At 50.0% G+C, this 21404-nt stretch overlaps 2 protein-coding genes across 4 annotated transcripts in view; both read right to left on the bottom strand.

Moving 5' to 3' along the window:
* The window catches only part of LOC310757058 (major histocompatibility complex class I-related gene protein-like), a 32484-nt gene extending 13424 nt beyond the window's left edge, over positions 1-19060 (bottom strand). Inside the window, exons 1-3 of the mRNA XM_083602178.1 lie at positions 18917-19060; positions 8446-8721; positions 1133-1408 (exon numbers count right to left, since the gene is read on the bottom strand). Of these exons, the coding sequence (XP_083458304.1) occupies positions 1133-1408; positions 8446-8721; positions 18917-18998 (634 nt within the window). The 5' untranslated portion in view covers positions 18999-19060. The remainder of the gene's footprint in view (positions 1-1132; positions 1409-8445; positions 8722-18916) is intronic.
* LOC310756634 (uncharacterized protein) overlaps positions 1-21404 on the bottom strand; it is an 820367-nt gene that overhangs the window by 518792 nt on the left and 280171 nt on the right. The window lies entirely within an intron of this gene.

Here is a 21404-nt window from a genome sequence, read left to right as displayed (position 1 = left end):
CTTTGCAGTGCCTGGACTGGTTAACTTGGTCTAGGAGGGGATGTGACTCTGCTGGGGGGAGCAGGAAGGAAGGAAGGTCAAGCCCTTTCCCCACAGAAAGCCCAAACAAGACCTCCCCACCCACCCCCTCACCTGTCCTCAGCAGAACCTCCGTCCCAAAGAGGATGATTCCCAGCCTCCTTTGCACGTTGTCACCCTTGAAAACACTTCCATGTGGCTTTTGGAGTGAAATCCTCAACCTACAAATATGCTCAGTGTCTTTGGGGTGAATTATCACCAGGCCCCCATAGATGAATTTGCTCAGATCTCTCTAAGCGAGGCTAATATGTATGTGTCAGTCCGCAGAAAGGGAAGGTGCTAGAATTATTTCATTTTCAATTAATGTTAGTATCAGCAAAGCTAATAAAGAGAGACAGGAAGAAAGCCAGTCAAAACACTTGATCATTTGATTGGCCCCTGTGCCAGATTCTTGAAGGCAGAAGAGTGGACTGTACCATTTCAAGGCACGGGGTTGCGGAAGATGACACTTCTGAATGTTCTCCATGGGAAAAAGTAAAATTCATCACAAATAAAAGATATAAGAAGGTAGAAGAGGGAATGCCCATACTCTCTCACTATGTGCAGGTTCTCTGCTTCTAGGCCATGAGTGGCTAACCTACAGACTTAGTGAGGGGGCTGCATCCATATTTCATGGGCTCCTCACACATTTTCTATTTCTAAAAAGGTTAATTAATTTAGTTTTAGAGACTTTCCCCATAGGTATGTACCCAAGTGTAAAGGCAAAATGTTTTTTGTATCCCGCCTCAAATCTGTCCATTTCAATTTTATGTTTTTACCTAAAATGCATTTTGCTTTCCTGGCCCCTTCCCTGCTGTTTCTTTCTGCCCCCTCCCCCCATTTGTCTTTTGCCATGCCTTATTCTAGCCAAAGGGGCATGAGGGGTGTTTTTAAGCATCTCCCCCCCCCAATCATACTCTGAAGTGACCCCTTTTCTCCTCCCAGAGCCCCAAACTTATTTCTGCCTCCCCCACCAAAAAAAGGGTTTGGTCCAGAAAGGAAGACTGTTAGGGGGGGAGGGGAGCTTGTAGGAAAACTGCCCCACTGAGCCCCCGTCCCCCCACTGCCCCCCCACCTGTCCTCAGCAGAGTCTCCTTCCCGTACTCCAGGTATCTCTGCAGCCACTCAATGCATTCCTCCTCCAGGTAGTGCTTCTTGTACTGGTTCAGGGCCAAGTCAGCATCCAACATCCTCTTGGTCGCTTGGGCCTCTGTATCGGCTGCCGTCCAGGTGAGGGTCTCCTTGTCAAAGGTAATGAAGTCCCTCCCATCATAGCCGTACTGGTAATGCCCTCCTTTGCGCCCGTCTGACCTCAGCTCACACCCGTACATGAACTGAAGGGTGTGGATCCCTGGAAGGACCAGAAGAGACCCAGAAGGTAAAGGGAGGGTCAGAAAAGCCCCTCCCCCATCAGCAAACAAGCCCAGGAAAAAGGATTTATTTGCCTCAGACTCAGGGAAGAGGCAGCAGTCAGAGGGGAGAAAAATCAACCAGCATTGTATCTTTTTGAAGGCTCATCCACATAACACGTTCACTGAGGCAAACACTACAATCCTGAGGCTATAAAGCCCCTCTTTAATTGCCCCCCCTCTCTCATTGCCTCACACTCTCCCCCCTCCCAATTCCTAGTGGATTCTCCCAACTCCCTGGAGGTGGGGGAGGGGTGGGGTTTCCCTTCCTGTCCAACAGGAGCATCCCTTGCAGGGTCAGAGGTCACAGTCTGTCTGTCTTTCCCCCCAGCTCTGCTCCTTTGGATCTTGCCCCTTTTGGTTCTCAAACGGCTTGGTTCCCAAACGCCAAAAACCCAGAAGTAAGTGTTCCGGTTTTGAATGTTTTTCGGAAGCCGAACATCCGATGCAGCTGTCGGCTATTGTTTCCGGGGCACCTGCACCAATCAGAAGCTGCGTCTTGGTTTTCGAACATTTCGGAAGTCAAACGGACTTCTGGAATGGATTAGGTTCGAGAACCAAGGTACAACTGTATTTGGCGCTTTTATTTTTGCTACAGTGGTACCTCTAGTTGCGGACATGATCTGTTCCGGGGTGCCGTTCGAACCCCGAAAAGTCCGTAACCAGAGCTGCGCTTCTGAGCATGTGTAAATACTTCCGGGTTTGCCGTGTTCTTAACCCGAAAAAAGTGGTATTTGTGTTTTTGTTTTTGTGGCTTTTTCGGTTAATTTGTTTTCGTGACTGTGTGGAACCCAGTTCAGCTACTGATTTGATTTATTGATTGTGTGACTTCGGAAATGGATAAAAGCCCCCCATCCAAGCAATGACTATCATCAGTGCAGGTAAGGAAAAAAAATAATTTTAATTTTTATCATCTACAATACTGTCTTATTTATTTTATAGTACAGTACATTGATTATTGCTTTCATTTTATGGATCAATGGTCTCGTTAGATGGTGAAATTTGTGTTAAAATTGCTGTTTTAGGGCTTGTTTTTAAAAGTTTGGAACAGATTAATCCGTTTTGCATTACTTTCTATGGAAAGCGTACCTTGGTTTTGGAACAGACTTCCAGAACGGATTAAGTTTGAGAACCAAGGTACCACTGTATATATTAAGCAAGTGATGCATTTGAGGTATTTGAACCCAGGTTCAAGGACAACTGAAAGGTAACTGTGCTCATGGAGTGGAATATAAAGATATAAATGGTGGAACAAACAGATGTTTGTAAATGTGTGCCTAAACACACTTTGGCTATATACTAAATTCTTTGCTCCTGGTGAAAATAATGAAATGCTGATGTTAAGCCAACTTGTTGCTTTTCAAAAGGCCATGCCTCTTCCCTTTGATGCTCAGCACCAGCAGGGCAGTCTATGCTGCGAAGAGCTGGGAGCTTTCCTGGGGAGAAGACAGAGCTGGAGGACAGACCTTGCTTGGCTGCTCTTTGCCCCCCAGAGCTGAGTGCCCCTTCCCTGCCCCCCCAGAAGCGCAGGAGAGAGGAGGAGAGACCAGGAGTCCGTGTCCTGTGGCTCCCAGGCAAGAGAAATTGGAAGTGAGGCCTCAAGGGGTCTCCTGGGGGCACAGAGGAAAGAAGGGGGCACAGCATGTCTGCCAGTATCTCAGCCAAAGGCAGCCTGGGGAGCCGGACATTCAGACAGAGCAGTTTCCTCACAGCTCACTTTTCAGAGATGGCACTTGGACTGGATTCATCATCAAAGATTTGGGATGGTATCTAATGCTACTCCTACTCAGAGTAGACCCATTGAAGTGATTTGGCATTTCTGTTTTTAATGCACTGATTTCAATGTGTCTAATCGAAATATAATAGTATTGGATGCAACCCTGCGTGTACTAAAAAGGTCAAACACCTGCCCTAGCTCTCACGTTCAATAAATACTGAATTTTGGGCACCTGCTAAAAAAAAATAAAAATCCTGTTTATACAAGCCTACCCAGATGCTTAGAAAATTGAGGTAATTCTAATCTGTTTTAGTAGTTTAACTTCCCTATATTCTAAAGTATGGTTGTGAGATTTTCTTAATTTTACTGGGGGGGGGTTTACAATAAAGAAGTGTATGTATTTTATTAAATAAATAAATAAATAAATAAATAAATAAATAAATAAATGTATTTGTTGATGTTTTATGTACATTCTATGGATCTTTTCCAGATTTTATTATAACTTTCTAGGTTGCATACTATCTTGATATAGTTTTGTGGAAAATACATATTGTAAATACTTTAATAAAACCTTCAGTCGATTGATAATAAAAGAAGAGCTGGCTTACATTAGCCAGTCAATGTGCACCTAATAAATCCTTCATCAAAGGGGGCATGATCCTTATATCTGCTACTCTTCATGTTGCAACTCTAGTGTCTCATTTTACAGATCCACAACATGTTAATGCTCGTGACTTTTAAATCTGCTCTTCAATTCCAGTATCTGAAGCATTAATCTGGTGTTTTCACTTGGCAGGTGGCATCACCCGGCACCCGCTGAGACCCCAGACCCCTGGCAGGGCCCCCAGGTGCTGAGGACCCCAGCCCTGTCTCCTCCAGGCCAGCCAGCAGGGTCAGCAGACAGCCATTTTGATTTCCCACAACAAAACCATGGAGAGAAGCTTTCCCTGGAGGCAGAGGGCAGGAACAGGAGTCATACTCAAACTCACAGTCAAGAGTTTCTTTATTGCTTGACTGTCGCACAGGCATTTCTGTTACTATTATATACAAGCTATTGACATTCCTTCTTTAGCTCTCCAGCACGGTATAATCTCAGTCCAGTACGGCATAATCTCAGTCCAGTAATTAACAATCCTGACACAGCAAAACTCACAGTATCAGGAGCACACATTGTCTTACTTCCAACCTTGTTGTCTGTGTGCGTGCTAACAGTGTCTCTGTGTGTTTTCCTCTTGCGGAAATTCCAGCCTGCAACTTCCTCCCTTTATTTGCACCTCCAGCTGACACCAATCAAGCCTAGAGTGCCACTCCTACATGCTAAAGAAAATTCTGGAACCCTCTTTAAAGCTTCCAGGAACCTTTATCTGTTTCTTAAAGAATGTTTTCCTAACAGCTCTTTGTGTTTCTGGCCAGCCTGGGGGAGTTCAGCAATGGAGGAGAGGCTGTCCCAGAGGACACCAGGTTGCGCTCTCTTTAATTCTGGCTTCTCTTTCACCTCATGAGCCTTTAGCGTCCGTCTTCGAGTGCCACCTGGTACGAGCGAGGTCCAGTGACTCCCACTACTGTGGCTGGCACCCAAGGAATGTCCCCCACAAAGTTCTGGGCAAAGACCTGGTTTCCTGGAACAAATGACCGTGGTGCGTTGGCACAGCCTGGGGGTTTGGCCACGGCAAAGTCCAGGTGCAGCCGATCGAGCGGGGACCTCAGGCGGCGGCCCATAAGCAGTTCGGCAGGACTCCGCCCTGTGGCCGCATGAGGGGTGATGTGCTGCACGAACAAGTATTCAGCGACCCGCTCGTGCCAGTCTCCCCGATCCAGGCGCCCCAGTGCCTCTTTTGCCGAGCGCACCATTCTCTCCGCTGGCCCCTTGCTGGATGGATGAAAGGGTGCCGTTAGGGCATGGCGGATGCCCAGTCCCAAAAGGTACCGCTCAAAAGTGCCTGACATGAACTGCAGTCCGCTGTCGGAGACAAGGAGATCAGGACACCCATGCGTCGCAAAGAGGCCTTGCAGCACCCGGATGACGGCCTCGGTAGTGGGGGAGGGCATCAGGGCCACCTCCAGCCATTTGGAATAGGTGTCCACCACTATCATAACGGTCCGGCCGCGAAAGGGGCCGGCCAGATCGATGTGCACCCTCAACTAGGGTTTCTTTGGCGTCTCCCAGGTGTGTTCCTTAGCTGCTGGTGGCGCAGGCCTCGATTCTTGGCACGCTTGACAGGCGGAAACCCAGGCAGTGATGGCATCATCCATGTTAGGCCACCAGACGTAACACCAAGCCAACGACTTCATTTTGACGAATCCCGGGTGGCCAACCTGCAGAGCCTCAAGGACGCAGTGACGGAGTCTTTGGGGAATCACGACGCGGTCTCCCCACAGCAGACAGCCGTGATGAGCTGAGAGTTCATGTTGTCTGGTTGCAAACGGCTGGAATTCCGATGCAAAAGGCCCTTGTGGCCACCCCCTCCACACCCAGTTGAGCACACGGCTGATGGTGCGATCCTGGGCAGATGCGGAGGCCACAGTGGCAACCGATACAGGCGCTGCCAGAAGATCCTCAATCAGGAGGAGCGATGAAGCAGGAGCCGGGTCTTCCACAAACGCTGGAAGAGGGCAACGGCTGAGGGCGTCGGCATGGCCCATCGATTTCCCCGAGCGATGGACGAGCCGGTAGTGGTAGGCGCCAGGAAAACAGTCCATCGCAGCATGCGCGGCAAGAGGACCGGTGGAGTTGGACGATCACCAGCGAGGAGGCCCAGGAGCGGCTTGTGGTAGGTGTTGAGGTCGAAAGTCCTGCCGTAGAGGTATTCATGGAACCTCTTCACTCCAGCCACAAGTGCCAGTGCCTCCTTGTTGAGCTGGCTGTAATTCCGTTCAGAGATAGCGTCCTGGAAAAGTAGTCGAGCGGTGCTTCTCGTCTGTCTGGAAAACGGTGACTCAGGACAGCGCTGATGCCAAAAGGTGAGGCGGCGCAGGCAAGGACCAGCGCCCTGGCTTCACTGTGCTGTAACAGAACACTGTCTGATGAAAGGAGAGCCTTGACCACGTTGAAGGCCGCCGTCTCCTGATGACCCTAGGACCAAGGTGTCTTTGTGCTGAAGAGTTGGTGAAGAGGCTCAGCCACCGTGGCTTTGTGGGGCAGGAACATGTTATAAAAGTTCAGCAGCCCCAGGAACGCCTGCAACTCCGTCTTGTTCTTTGGGATGGGGGCCTGCTGGATAGCGCGGATCTTGGATGTGGTCGGGTGAAGGCCGGAGGCATCGATAAGATAGCCCAGGAACTCCACCTGTGGAACGGCGATCTGGCACTTCTCCCTCTTTACCTTGAGCCCGGCCTCCTGGAACCTGGTCAGCACGGCACAGAGGCGCTCGAACAGCTGCTGGTGTGAGTCTGCGGACACCAAGAAGTCATCAAAATATGGTACCACGCCCGGAAGCCCTTGCAGTAGACGCTCCATAAGGCTTTGGAAGATGCCAGGAGCCACACTCACCCCGAACTGCAAACGGCGGCAACAGAATGCCCCTCGGTGGGTGATGATCGTCTGGGCTTTAGCAGTGGCATCATCGACGGGCAGTTGTTGATAGGCTTGGGCAAGGTCCAGCTTACGCACACCCAGGGAATGCAGCAGGTGTTGGACAGCAGGAACCAGATAAGTGTGCTGCTGAAGTGCCTTGTTGATCGTGCGCTTGTAGTCAGCGCAGATTCTCACCAACCCATCTGGCTTGACAGGCATGACGATGGGGGTTTCCCACTTGGTGTGGACAACTAGCTCCAAAACTCCTTGGGCGATCAGCTTGTCCAGTTGTTCGTCCACCTTAGCCTTGAGAGCAAAGGGAACCCGGCGTGGCTTTAGCTTGATGGGGGCGACTTATGGATCAAGGCTAAAGGAAATGGGCGTACCTGTATATTGCCCCCAAAGTGCTGTCAAAAACCTCGGCAAAGTCTTTGACCAGACCCTCAGTCTCTGCGTTAGAGATGAGGTTGATGCCGGTGACTTCCAGGCCGAGGGCATCAAACCAGTCTAGCCCTAGGAGGCTTGGCCGCTGACCTTCGACCACCTCTGCCTGGTTCCGGTGGTAGAACGCATGGTGGGCAGCAATCATGGATGACTTTGGTGCATAGTGGTTGCGGAGCTTCTCTTGGATGCCTGGACTGCTACAGGCGCAATGCTCGGGCTGTCTCGAACACCTCAGGCTCACAGAGGCTGAGGATTAGGCTTACACTCCTGTGATACTTGTGTCAGCTCGTTGGCTTGGAGGTAGCAGTCGAACCGAGCGTGGTAGGAGTCCCATGATTCAGAGGCTGGTGCAAACGGCGGTAGAGGCACAAGTGAAGCCATGATTCCGATGCCGGCGTAGAGGGCGGTGGATGTAACACTGTGCTCTAGCCAGAACAGTCAGCTCTGAATTGGTTCTGTTCAGTGATTTCGCTCAGTGATTCAGCTCAGTGATTCAGCTCAGTTCAGAGGGTGGCTGCATCTGGCTGTGCTCTGATGTCCATCGATCCCACCTTTGTCGCCAGTGTTAAGTTGTGGGTGAACATATCAGACGACACAGCGTTTCTCCAAACAGCTCTTGTTTATTCACAGGCCAGGACAGAACTGAACTGAAGGGCTCAGTCAGCCTGCTTATATAGAGCTCTTGTCTACCCCCCCTTCAGTTGCCCACCCTACTTATTATTTTAACCATGTAGTTGCCACTCTGACCCCCAAAACCTAGTCCATTCATGTTCCTTAAAAAGGCTTCTCTTTCAACACTGTGCCAGGGAGAGGGAGGGGCTTGGTGATGGTCAGAAGGGTCAGCCAATCAGCACCTCTGTCTGGGCAGCTAGCTTCTCCTTAAGCAGAACCAGAACTCAAGGCTTGCTTGTCTCAACCTCAGGATCCCCACCCTTCTCTTCCCCTCCCAGAGGAAAATGAAATAGACAGATTTCCACCTCACATGGCCTGAGCCAAGCCTAGCATGGAAGGAAGGGCAGGCAATGGAGACATTTCCTTGCTAGGATGTGCAGGTCCAGAGAGGGTCATACTGGGGGGGGGTCTCTGCCCTCCAAGTCTCATTCTCTGTCCCCCCAACCCCATCCCAGCCCCCATTAAGACCTTCATTAAGGGAAGGTGAGATGCCTCTGCCCTGGTGGAGACCCCCCCTCCATTTCCTTTCCTCCCAGAAGCCCCCTCCCTGCCATTCTGGCCCTTGGAGGAAAAGTTATGGGGGGGGGGAGGTGTGACTCTGTGCCTCTCCTGCCTTCCACTCACCTACTCACCTCCGCTCTGGTTGTAGCGATTCAACAGAATGGGCAGACTCTTCCTGTACCACAGCTCAGTGCCCTGCATGTTCTGAGTCTCCGTGTGCCAGTACTGAGGATCCTCCTTTTCCACCTTCCTTATCCAGGGGATGTGAGGCAGCGCCTCTTTGGTATCACTGTCATACTGAACAAATGGCTGGTCATCCACGTACCCCACAGAAATGAACTGGGGCAGCCCCTGGCCAGGCTCAGACACAGCTGTTTCAAAGTAGCGCATGGAGTGAGAAGTGGAGCCTGGAGAGGAAGAGAAAAGGGGGCAGAGAGTTAGGGGTCCTGCAGATGAAGGCAGCAGCCTAATCCTGCTGTATTGCAGGCAGCAGCCCTGATATTATAAGAGCCAACACTCAGCAGGGTTTGGGGGAGTTTGCAGACCTGCCCTTAAACACAGAGGAGGCAGAGCAGAGGCAGCCTAAGAATCAGAGAGTTGAAAAGGGGAGAGGATATAAATACAAGTAACAAAAATAGCCTATGGAGCAGAGGGCGAGAAAAAGCTCTGCCAGGCAGCACTAAATCTCTGCATGTCTCTGCTGAGGCTCCGTGTGTGACTGAGAGAGGCCAGCCCCTTCCTTTTGCCAAGGGGGCAGGAATTGCCCCCCACTTGCAAGCGCCAAGCTGATGAGAGCTCCCACAACATGGTCTGAAGGCTCAGGATGCAGGCACCGAACGGAAGCTAAGCAGACTCAGGTCTGGGAAGTGGATGGAGGGGAGACCAGACGAACCAAAATCCATAGATGGGAGAACAGGAAGCTGCCTCATCCTGGGTCAAAACACTGGTCCAGGTAGCTCAGAGTTGTCTGGCCTGACTGGGAGCGGCTCCCCAGGGACTCAGGAAGGGCTCCCCCCCCCCCCCGAGATGTCAAGTGCTGCCCCTCTGCCCTCCCTCCCATGTGCTGCCTTGAATTACATGGAGGGAGAGAAGTGGAATATTAAATATGAAAAAATATTATCTCACGGACTTACTGCAATGTACACAAAGAAGAGCTTGCAGGATCTGACCAATGGCCCATCTAGATCAGCATCCCATTCATCTGGGAGGCCACTGTGAGAAAGGGGTGCTGGACCAGGCTGGCCCCTGGCCTGAGGCAGGCTGTTCTTCTTTTCTGGGAGTGGCTAATATATGCAGAAACATGCATAGTTCAGCCACTCCCTTGGAGCCGCCCCACAATCTGACCTTCTGGAGCCATGCACTGAACAGGTCTGACCTGGGTCTTGCTTCCTGGGCTCTGGGAGGCTTTGGAAAGACCTCCTGGGAACTCAGGAGAGCCCCACAAGATCCTGTGAGAACCTGCCAGAGTCTGTTATGCAAGGCAGAGGGCTGCAAAGCTCTTTCGGTACTGGGAAAACCTTGCACAAAAGGAGCTCTCTGCCTTCTGCATATGTAATTGGTGTGGTTCCAGCATACAGCTGAAGTCCTTCAAGCGAAATTCATTCCAGTTTCCTGCACTTTCCACCAGTTTTCCAGGGAAATGTAAAGTTAATTGGCCTGCAATTTCCGAGATCCTTCCTGGACCCCATTTTGAGAATTGGTGCTTAAATGGTTCAATGTTGCAATCTTTCAATGGTCTGAGCTGCCACCCACAGAGCGGGTTCCCCACTTGAGAAAGAAGGCCCCACAGGGCTAGCAGGGGCAGGAGGGCAAATGCAGCTTTGGGGTCAGGTCTCAACATGTGGCCCCACATCCCCTTTCCCCACACTTGCCCCTTCACACCAGGGGGCCTAATGAGTCTCCACAGGAACAACTAACAAAGACTTGGGGGGAGGATGGAGAATTGGCCTGGCCAGGAGGCAGCCCCACAGCAACACACACACACACACACACCCCTGGACGGAGAGAAGTCGAGTTGAGTTCAGTGAGAGATGGGGCATTTCCATGGCGGAAGGGGGGGGGCACAGTGCTAAGGGGGGAAGAGCAATTCCTGTTTTCTTTCAGGTAGCAAAATGGGATGCATTATTATTATTATCAGAATTTATATCTCACCCTATACCCAGAGATCTCAGGGCGGTTCACAGAACAAAATCAACATCTAAAACCACAAAATATTCAATCAAAATAAAAACAACAATGCAATAACACCCCCCAAAAAACCCCCACATTTTAAAAGGGCATAGGGTGTTGATCAAATCAACCAAAGGCCTGGTTAAAAAAGAACGTTTTTGCCTGGCGCCTAAAGGTGTATAATGAAGGCGCCAGGTGAACTTCCCTGGGAAGAGCATCCCAGAGGGGGAGCCACTGAAGAGAAGGCCCTGTTCTCTAGATCTCTGGAGGAGGAGGAGGCAGAGCACACAAAGAAGGGCTTCAGCACCCCCAGACCCAGCTAGCCCCCCCCCCCACTGCTCCAGGTGCCAGGGCAGGTAGCTCTGCTCCTGCCTTGATGGTGTGTCGACTCTGCTACCTCCCTCCCGCTCAGTTTCCTTTCAGGCAAGATCAAATGGGACCCACCTCTAAGACACCCCCTGTGGCGTTTGCCCTCCTAGGTGACATCCTGCTGGGTCATAAGGAAAGGGTTCAATGAGTGTGAAGTGGCCAGTGGGAACCCAAGGGGAGGAGTTTGAGTTGTTGAGAAGTCAGTCAGGAGTTAGAGAAGGAAGAGGAAGGCTAAGTCTGTGCGTTGGGCTAGTTTGATGTGAGAGACTGAGAGAATCTGTTGAGAGAAGTCAGTTAAACAGTTGGGATAATCATGTGGAGTTTGGAACTGACAGGGTCAGAACTCCGAAGTGTCCTGTATCTAGGGGGAGGAGGGGGAGTAGAAGGAGGAGCCTGTCGCAGAGCAGTGACTCACAGTGTGTGACTGCTTTCAGTTTTCCCTTCTCTCCTCACTGAGCAGCAGCTTAGCACAGAAGCTGCGAGTGTGTGCTTTTGGAAGCACGGCTGAGAATGCCTCCAAGTTCCGACGGAGGAGACTGATTTATGGCTTGTAAATAAACGCTTCTAGAGATAAGAACCGAACTGTCTCTGGACTTGATTTATCCCTCATCTCACACGGACAGGACCGCTGCGACTCTGCTCCCCTGCCAGATCAGCTTCTGAACAGAGCTACGCAAAGGGAAGCGTGACTGGACGCAGGGTTTGATTTATGCAAAGGTTATGGACGTATCGCGTTTCCTGATAAGTGTGAGAAGGGAGAAGGCTGCCAGCGACGTGTTGCTGTGATCTGCTGCCAGAAAGGGCAGAAGGGGGATGCCGGAGAGAGGAGCCAAGAGCCAGAAGGAACGGCTGCTTCAAAGGTCCGGCTTGCTGGCAAACTTGTGAGTACGCTGAAGCCCCGGGGGGAGGAAGAATGGCTGCTGCACAGGAGCAGCAGAGCCAAGAGAGCTACCCCGGTGAGAGGCTGAATGGGGCCAACTGGGAGGCCTGGTCAAGAGGAGCAAGGGGGTGGTTTGTGGCCACAGGGCTCTGGAGTACAGCCCAGAAGGAGCCGGCCCCACCCATGCAAGCTACTGCTCTGCTGAGTGAGAGAGAGCAGAGAGAGCTTTGCCTGCTGAAAGCAAGCGTGGACGCTTTGCTGTTGCCCCACCTGGAGGGCGTTAAATCGGCTCAGGCCGCGTGGCAGGTGCTGAGGAGCCTGTGCGAAGGCTCAGCAGGAGCCAAGGGCCGGGAGGAAGCCGAGGGCCAAGGGAGCAAGCCCCAGGCTGAAGGGAGAGCCAGACCAGAGGGGGCTGTTCCGGGAAGCTGTTTCTCTGCTTCGACACGTCTGTGTGATGGACTGTGTGCTGGAGAGCGGCTGAGAGCTGTGGAACAGGGCAGAAGCTGCACCCCAAGAGCGAGTGGGGGGGCAGGCCAGGCAGGCCATTCCAAGAGCTCTGAGAAAGCGAAAGGCTTCGAAAGTTGTTTGTGCTTTGAGGCGATGTCCAACAGCGCTGGGAAGCATCCGCTAGAGGCCCAGGCTGCCAAGGACACTGGCCGGCGTGGAATGTCAACAAAGCAGGTTCCCAGGGCCGGTTCCCAGCAACGACGTGGGAAAGCAGCAGGCCAGGAGAAAAACAAAGACAAGGCGTCTTATCACCTCACAGCTGCGCTTGCGTCTCTGAGAAAAGACAAGAGCCTTAGCCGGGGAGAGGCTGTGGCCATGGCAACCGATGGGAACGTGAGAAACGGCATGGCATCTGTGGAAAACAACCAGAGACACTCTTTATCTCTCGTGATAGATTCCGGAGCGTCGCATTGTCTTGTGACCTCTAGAGGGCTGTTGAGGAACTGCAAGACAGTTAAAACTGGACGCTATGTCACTTTAGCAGATGGGTCTCAAAGACCACTGACTGAAACTGGGCTTCTTTATTGTTCCTTTTTAGATCATTGGGTAGAAGCTTTTGTGGTACCAGAGCTTGCCCACTCTCTTTTAAGTGTGCCAGCCCTTATGGCTGCTGGGTTTGATGTTTTGTTTTCTAACAATGTGTGTTCCTTTTTCAGGAATGGGAAGAAGATCCACAGTGTCCAGAGAAGAGGCACGCTCTTTCTGGTCGAGATGCCCATTGAAGATGGGGCTGGTGGGAAAATGGGGCTGGTGGAAAATGGGGCTAGTGGAGAGTCCATTGACGATGCCCAAGGGCAGTGTGCCAATGTCCCACCACACCATGATTGCTTACACCTATGGCATCGCAGGTTTGGACATGCAGGGTGGTCATATGTGAGGAAGGCCACAGACAACACTATTGGGTGCAGGTTCAAGGCATGTGACAAATACCTAGATTGTCAAGCCTGTAAGCAATCAAAGGTCACAACATGCTCATACCCCAGGTCTGAGAGGAAAACCAGTAAACCCTTTGAACTTGTTCATGCCGATTTGTCGGGCCCCATGCCGACACCTTCGTTAGCTGGTTCTAAGTGGGCTCTGGTTCTGGTTGATGATTTTACAAAACATGCCTGGCTATTTGCACTGAAACAGAAGTCAGAGGCAGCTGCACTGATCAGGGATTGGATCACAGCGGTAGAACTACGGTTCTCTACCAAAGTAGTGTCCTTTCAGTCCGATCGTGGGGGGGAGTTTACAGGTTCTGCGCTGCAATCGTTCTTCAGGCAGAAGGGTATCAGTCATCGACTGACGGCCCCCCACTCTCCGCAACAAAATGGGGTTGCAGAGAGGAAGTTTCGCACGCTGCAGGAGTCAGCGAATGCTATGCTGGCAGACTCAGGTCTGCCACAGCGCTTTTGGGCCGAAAGTTTCCGAACGGCTTGTTTCCTGCAGAACAGAGTGTTCAATTCCAGTGTAGGGGACACACCGTACTTTCTGCTTCATCGGAAAAAGCCGAAGGTCCATTTTCTGCGCACTTTTGGATCTACAGCTTGGGTTCTGATTCCAAAGGCCATGCGCAGGAAAGGGGAGCCAAGATCCAGGAAAATGATCTTTGTGGGCTATGAGCCGGGTTCAAAGGCGTGGCGCTTCGCATACCCTACTGGCAACCAGTCCAGGCTGCTTATTAGCGGCAGTGCTGAGTTTTGCGAGCAGAGTGGGTGGAAGCGGCTTCACGGAAATCCGGATGTTCTGGTAGAATCAGATGAGGAAGAGGAAGAGGGTGAGGCTGAACCTGTTGCTGATGAGCACAGTCCACAGCCACAGAGTCCAGAGCCGGGATCTCCAAGGGAGAGGCTCCGTATCTCTCCAAAGGGGAGTCCCAGGACCCCTCCACAGGTCTCTGTCAAGTCTGAGCCAAGAAGGGAACCATCCTCGCCAGCTGAACCAGCTGTTCGCCCTAAACGGCGCAGCAGGTCAGAGGGGGATGATGCTGACATGGAAGATAGGGGGGTTGATCCAGGTGAATCAGGCGCAGTTCCATAATTCACGCTGAGGAGGTCAGCAAGATCAACCAAAGGGAAGCCACCTGAAAGGTTTGAAGCCACGAGTGTCTGGGTTGGTGTGGCTAGGTGTGAACCTGAATCCTTTGAGGATGTTCAGAAGTTGCCTCGGGAAGAAGCCAGCAAATGGCATGAGGCGATGCAGAAGGAGATGAACTCAATGGAGTCTCTTGGAGTGTTCTCACTCACACAGCTGCCGGCTAACCAGCAAGCTGTAGGCTGCAGATGGGTTTACCGTCTTAAACCCACAGAAGCAGGAGAGCCACAGTACAAAGCGAGGTTAGTGGCGCGTGGATTTACGCAGAAACGCGGGGTCCACTTCACAGAGGTCTATTCGCCGACTTCAAGGGCGGAGACTTTGAGAATGCTTTTGGCAATAGCAGCACAGAGAGGTTGGAAGGTGAACCATTTTGATGTAGATGTCGCCTACCTGAACTCAGATCTCCAGGAGGAGTTGTACATGCGTCCTCCTCCAGGGTTCGAAGTCAGTGAGCCAGGCGTTGTGTGGCGGTTGCACAAATCCATCTATGGGTTACGCCAATCTGCCAGGAATTGGAATATGTGCCTACATGAAGCCTTAGAAAAGCTAGGTTTTAAGAGATCTCTTGCAGACAGTTGTCTTTACATTAGAGATTCAGGCTTGCAACAGCAAGTGGCACAGGTGTTTGTCGATGACATCTTGTTGATGACAAGGACAAGTGAACAGGTAAAGAAGTTTGCTAAGGAGCTTGGTAAGCGGTTCAAGCTGAAGCAACTTGGAGATGTCAAGTCCTATCTAGGCGTGGAAATCACAAGAGCAAGTGATGGAAGCTTTTTGCTTCGCCAGAAAGGTAAGATTGAGCAGTTGCTTGAGAAGTTCAGGATGTCTGATTGTGCAGGTGCCAGATCACCCATGGAGACTGGGTACGTGAAGGAGTGTCAGCAAGTAGAACGCGTGGTGTTCGAAAACACTGAACTCTTTCAGTCAGCTCTGGGTAGTCTGTTGTATCTGTCACAGTGGAGCAGACCAGACATAGCGTTTGCTGTCAATCTGCTCAGTAGAGAGGCTTCAAGTCCTAGTGTGCAGGCCTGGAATGGTGTTAAGCGGGTGCTACGTTACCTACAAGATACCAAAGACTTTTGCCTCAAGATGTCAGCTGAGGGTGATGTCAAGCTGACCGCCTGGGTGGATTCGGATTGGGCTAACCTTGAGGACCGCAAATCAGTGTCAGGCCTAGTGGTGAAGTTTGGGGACTCAGTGATTGGGTGGAGGTCCCGAAAGCAAAGTCTCATAGCGCTTTCATCTACTGAAGCTGAATTCAGTGCGCTATCAGAGGTTTGCAGAGAACTGGAGTTCTATGTGTGTTTGGTCGAGGAAATCTGTGAAGAGGATTGTCAGCCTGTTGTGGTGCATGAGGACAATCAACCATGCCTTAAATTAGCTGAGACAGGGCAATTCAAAGCGAGGACCAAACATTTGGACATACGCTTCCGAAATGTGTGTCAGAGCGTTCATGAGGGGCTAGTTGCTCTGAAATACTGTCCCTCAACAAAGAACCTCGCTGATGGTTTCACAAAACCATTGACCTTCCAGAAGCACGAGGAGTTCTGTGAGGGTCTGTGTATGGGGAAAGCATTGTTGGCTATTGTCCCCAGATCCAGGACAAGAGGGGGTGGGGAGTTTGGAACTGACAGGGTCAGAACTCCGAAGTGTCCTGTATCTAGGGGGAGGAGGGGGAGTAGAAGGAGGAGCTTGTCGCAGAGCAGTGACTCACAGTGTGTGACTGCTTTCAGTTTTCCCTTCTCTCCTCACTGAGCAGCAGCTTAGCACAGAAGCTGCGAGTGTGTGCTTTTGGAAGCACGGCTGAGAATGCCTCCAAGTTCCGACGGAGGAGACTGATTTATGGCTTGTAAATAAACGCTTCTAGAGATAAGAACCGAACTGTCTCTGGACTTGATTTATCCCTCATCTCACACGGACAGGACCGCTGCGACTCTGCTCCCCTGCCAGATCAGCTTCTGAACAGAGCTACGCAAAGGGAAGCGTGACTGGACGCAGGGTTTGATTTATGCAAAAATCAGTTAGAAGGTATTAGGAAGGTATAGGTCAGAAAAGAAAATAAGATTAAGAAACTGACAAGAAAAATTATCTGAAACCATAAACTTGTTAATGCTTATAAAATAAACTTGCTTATTTGATTTAATGTTAACAACTGTCTGGACTCCATGTGCACCCGAGAGAAACGGGTTGGTGGCAGCGGGGAAGCAATCATAGTGGTGGCACAGGGATCAATAGACCGTCAAACGTCCAGGGACCCTGTGTGATGGTTTGTCAACTTTGCTACCTACCTCCAGCCTTTCAACTTTGCTACCTCCCTTCTCCTTTCAGGCAAGATCAAATGGGACCCACTTCTAAGACCCTCCCCTCCCAGGGTAGGGGCTCCCCCCACTTCAAACCACAAGAGCTCAGAGCAAGGCTGCCTCTGGTTCTGGCATCTGGCTAAACAACACAGGCAGTTCTGCTCAGTGGTTGGGAGACAAAGAGCCACAAAATGAGTCACACTTGAGTCCCCAAAATGAGGAGGAATCTGAAGGAACCAGTGGTCTCCACCACCCTTTGCCCAGCCCTGTAGCAGACACAGTGAGGGGGCAGCCCCCCATATGGAGAGGGTTCAAGAGAGAAATAACAGGTCTTGCTCTTTAGTTCTTAAAGCTTTTAAATTACTTTGAGAATTTGTTGTTGTTGTTGTTTAGTCGTGTAGTCGTGTCCGACTCTTCGTGACCCCCTGGACCAGAGCACGCCAGGCACTCCTGTCTTCCACTGCCTCCCGCAGTTTGGTCAAACTCATGCTGGTAGCTTCGAGAACACTGTCCAACCATCTCGCCCACTGTCGTCCCCTTCTCCTTGTGCCCTCAATCTTTCCCAGCATCAGGTTCCAGGGAGTCTTCTCTTCTCATGAGGTGGCCAAAGTATTGGAGTCTCAGCTTCAGGATCTGTCCTTCCAGTGAGCACTCAGGGCTGATTTCCTTCAAGATGGAGAGGTTTAATCTTCTTGCAGTCCATGGGACTCTTGAGTCTCCTCCAGCACCATAATTCAAAAGCATCAATTCTTCGGCGATTAGCCTTCTTTATGGTCCAGCTCTCACTTCCATACATCACTACTGGGAAAACCATAGCTTTAACTATACGGACCTTTGTTGGCAAGGTGATGTCTCTGTTTTTTAGGATGCTGTCTAGGTTTGTCATTGCTTTCCTCCCAAGAAGCAGACGTCTCTTAAATTCGTGGCTGCTGTCACCATCTGCAGTGATCATGGAGCCCAAGAAAGTAAAATCTCTCACTGCCTCCATTTCTTGCCCTTCCTTTTGCCAGGAGAATTTGTATGCACAAGCAGCTATTAAACTAATGCTAGTATTATATTCATACCATTTTCAATTAGAGAAGCACAAAAACTATTTACTATAAAAGCAAACAATATTTTTTTGTGGGGGGAGGAATCACAAACATAAGAAAATAACCAACCAACCCAAACTAGATAATCATATTCTTCTATAGATAAACAGCAGGGGTCAAGGATAATTCAAAAATAATCTCAACACCCTATTCCCCCTTCCCACTCACAAAAATGCCCTGCTGCTATCTCCAGATCTTTCTCCCATGAAGAATACGCTTGTCTCACAAAAGTTTAAAACATTTTTCTTTGGACAACCCTATCCAGACAGGCAAATGTTGACATGTTTTGACCTCTCAATGCTAATGTTAGTTATTTTTTAATGTTTTAAACTGTTTTTATTATTTTACTATCTCCTGTAAATTAATAAGTTCATACCACAATTGAGCAGGATATACATTTTTTTTCAGTTAAACAGAGAACATGAGTGGCAACCCCAAAAGGAGAATTCTCCCCAAAAGGAGAATTGGGGGGGAGGGAGAATATAAAGGAGGGGTATTCAAGGGGAACCGGGCTGTAGGGTGGGGGCCCCCCTTTTGTTTCTCAGGAGTTGTTTGTGCCCGTCATGCACAGAAACGGCAGAGAGAAGTCCCCTGCATAATTTAGGAAACCTACATTTTTGACAGGCATCAGGAAAGGGGTTTTCTTGGTGGGGGAGCCTGGAGGAGTTACAACTCTAAAGCAGAAGAACCTGATAATTCATGTGCCTGTGAAAGGGAACTCCTGAACAAAACAACATCGGGAATTGCGGGTGGGGACCCCTTATTCAGACGTTTCCCCCCGCAATGAAGTCAGCTCTACACGCGTCCAGCTCCCACCCCCAGGCTGGTCTCCAGGGTTTTTAGAGCGGCTGTGAGTTAGAGGGAAGGTAAAAAATAGAAGAAGAAAGACTCTCTCTCTCTCTCTCTCACACACACACACACGCGCGCGCGCGCACGCGCGCACACACACGCACGCACACACGCACACACACAAAAACCACACAAACCAGAGTCAACACGAAGCTGCGGGGGGCGGGACAGGCGAGTCACTTTCCCCCCATGAATCCTGCCAACACCTTCAAGCTTTGTCTTGTTCTTCGCTTGAGCCACGAGCCCAGGAGTGAAGCGGCCCCTGCCCCGGGCGGCATACAAAACAAGCCCCAAGTCTGGGAAACAGATGTCTGGGAAGGGATTATTTTCTCCGCCCGCCCCAGAGTAGAGTCCTTACCTGCGCAGTCCAGGAGCAGCAGCAGCAGGTGGGAAGCCGCCCCCAGGATCAGGGGGGGCCAGCGGAGGAGGAGGGCCCCCATCTACCCCCAAAACGAAGCGCCCTTTTCCTCCTCCCTCCGACCCACTCTCTGCCCCGCCTGCGGAACCAGCAGCAGCGAGAGCCGGGATTGGGCGAGGGGAAAATATTCCGCCAATCGGAAAATGCGCGCAGATTGCGGCATCGGTCGCCGGGCAGAATTCGAGGCACAAGTGGCGAGCGAGGCTGAAGAGGGACGAGGAAGTTCTTGCAGCTCCTCGCTGGGAATCGCCGCCTCCCTCCCTCCCTCCCCCCGGCAGCTCTGCCTGTCTTTACCTGCAGGGAGGGCGGAGGGGGGGGGTTGCCAGGGGAGGGGGGAGGGGAGGTCCAAGAGAACATCTTCCTTGGAGAGGCGCAAGAAGGTGAAGCCTTGGTTCAGTGGAAGAGAAGCTGCTTGGGAGACCCCAGGTTCAGTCCCCGCATCTCCAGGTCTGGGAATGCCCCCCTCTCTGCAACTGGGGGGGGGGGGCTGTGAGATCCTGAGCGAGGTGGACTCCTGGGCGGAGTCTGTAATGCTGTCAGTCAAGTCCAACATTCCGAGAGGACTAACTGCCTCTATGTGGCAGTTTGTCTGTTGGTGGGTTGCTGCTGGGAGTGTTGAAAGGTAACTTCTGGGATGGAGAGGCAGGAAGGTCAGGTGGTACCCAGTGAGGAAAATTTATTGTCGCCCCTCCCCCGACACTGAATTTTTTTAAAAAAAAATTTTGCCTGCAAAAATTGTTTTACATTATTTAATATTTTCTTACAAAGGAATGTGGATTCTCTGCCTCTGATAACAAGTAGGCGACTATGGACTGATACTTAAATCTAAGGATGAATTGTGTTTTGGCTTGTGTTTTTTTATTTATATTTATTGTTTATTTATTTAATAAAATTTATTTTTAAAAACCTGCAAAGTGGTTTACCAAAAAATAAAAACAAAACACCACAGCAGTAAAATCAAGACAAATTAACAACCCTACTTAATAATAATAATAATAATAATAATAATAATAATAATAATAATTTATTATTTATACCCCACCCATCTGGCTGAGTTTCCCCAGCCACTCTGGGTGGCTCCCAATCAAGTGTTAAAAACAATACAGTGTTAAATATTAAAAACTTCCCTGAACAGGGCTGCCTTCAGATGTCTTTTAAAGTTAGGATAGCTGCTTATTTCCTTCACATCTGAAGGGAGGGTGTTCGACTACTTTAAAACATACAGAAGCTAAAATATTAAGATTAAAATTACTTCAACTTCCTAAGCATCTAGGTATGCTTGCCTAAAGAAGAATGCTTTCAGCAGGTGCCCGAAAAGAGTCTAGCAAAGGCACGCGCTTTGTTGCAATAGGCAGGGAGTTCCAAAGTGCAGGTGCCGTCACAGTAAACAATGCACTACAGATATTATGAGGAACCTGTAGTACTGCTTGAAACTACTAAAGGGGAGGTTTTATTTATTGTGATTTCACCATGCTCTGTATTATCTGAAAAGGTGTGTTTCATGCTTCCAAGCTGGATTGTTTCCCAGGGGACTTTGCCCCCTTCTGCCTCCCTCAGCAACCTCTGAGTCAGGTTGGAAAGTCCCAGGGCAGTTCCCAGAACAAGGCCTTTTTATTTTTAATGTTTGTTTTCAATTTTACATATAAGATGAATAGCTGAGGGTGCAGTAAAGTCTTTGGCAAGTTACAATAATCTAAAATTTCGTTTGCATGCCAAGCTAGCAAAGGAATCTCAAGTGACTGCATCTCAGGCTGCTTGACTGACATTTCTCACAGGAACTGAAGGACGGAGGCAGATTTTGCTGAGAAATTAGTCGTCCTTCATTAACACTGGGGTGTGTTTGTGTTTGTTTCCAGGGTAGATTCCTGCCCTCACGTTCTCTCTCTGCCACAAGACACCCTCCCCCATTTCTCCACAGTCCCTACTTGTATCTTCTCACTTTCCCCTTTTTGTGAGTGGGTGTATGCCTACCTATGGTATGGAAAAGCGGAAATATATAAAACTTTTACAAATCACATAATCAGAAAAAACCTATTTAGAGTATGAGGAAAGTATAAAAACTTATTAGAAAGAAAAACACCACTGTGGATATCCCCAGTGGAAGCTATGACCAGGAAAAGAATAAATATGGATAAGCAGTGGTTAACTTACAGTGAAATTTTATCTCTTACAGGACAGGAACCAAAACTGAGAAACCTCAAGGAATTAAGAAATCTGGTTACCAATTAGCTACAGGTACATTACATTAATGAATTATTTAAGATAGATAGGAAAAATGGCTTTGCAGAACAAGTCTCAGTTTACCAAAGACCTTTTAGATACAAATATAAAAGTATTATCAAATATGTACAAACTGCTGCTGGAGTGGGAAACAAAAGAGGAATTTGTGAAATTTAGCAGGATTAAGTGGGCACAGGATGTGGGACAC

This window comes from Podarcis filfolensis (assembly GCF_964270895.1).
Source record: "Podarcis filfolensis genome assembly, chromosome: 2".
Taxonomy (NCBI): domain Eukaryota; kingdom Metazoa; phylum Chordata; class Lepidosauria; order Squamata; family Lacertidae; genus Podarcis; species Podarcis filfolensis.
Note: the sequence above shows the minus strand (reverse complement) of the source record. Positions and strands in the feature narration are given on the sequence as shown.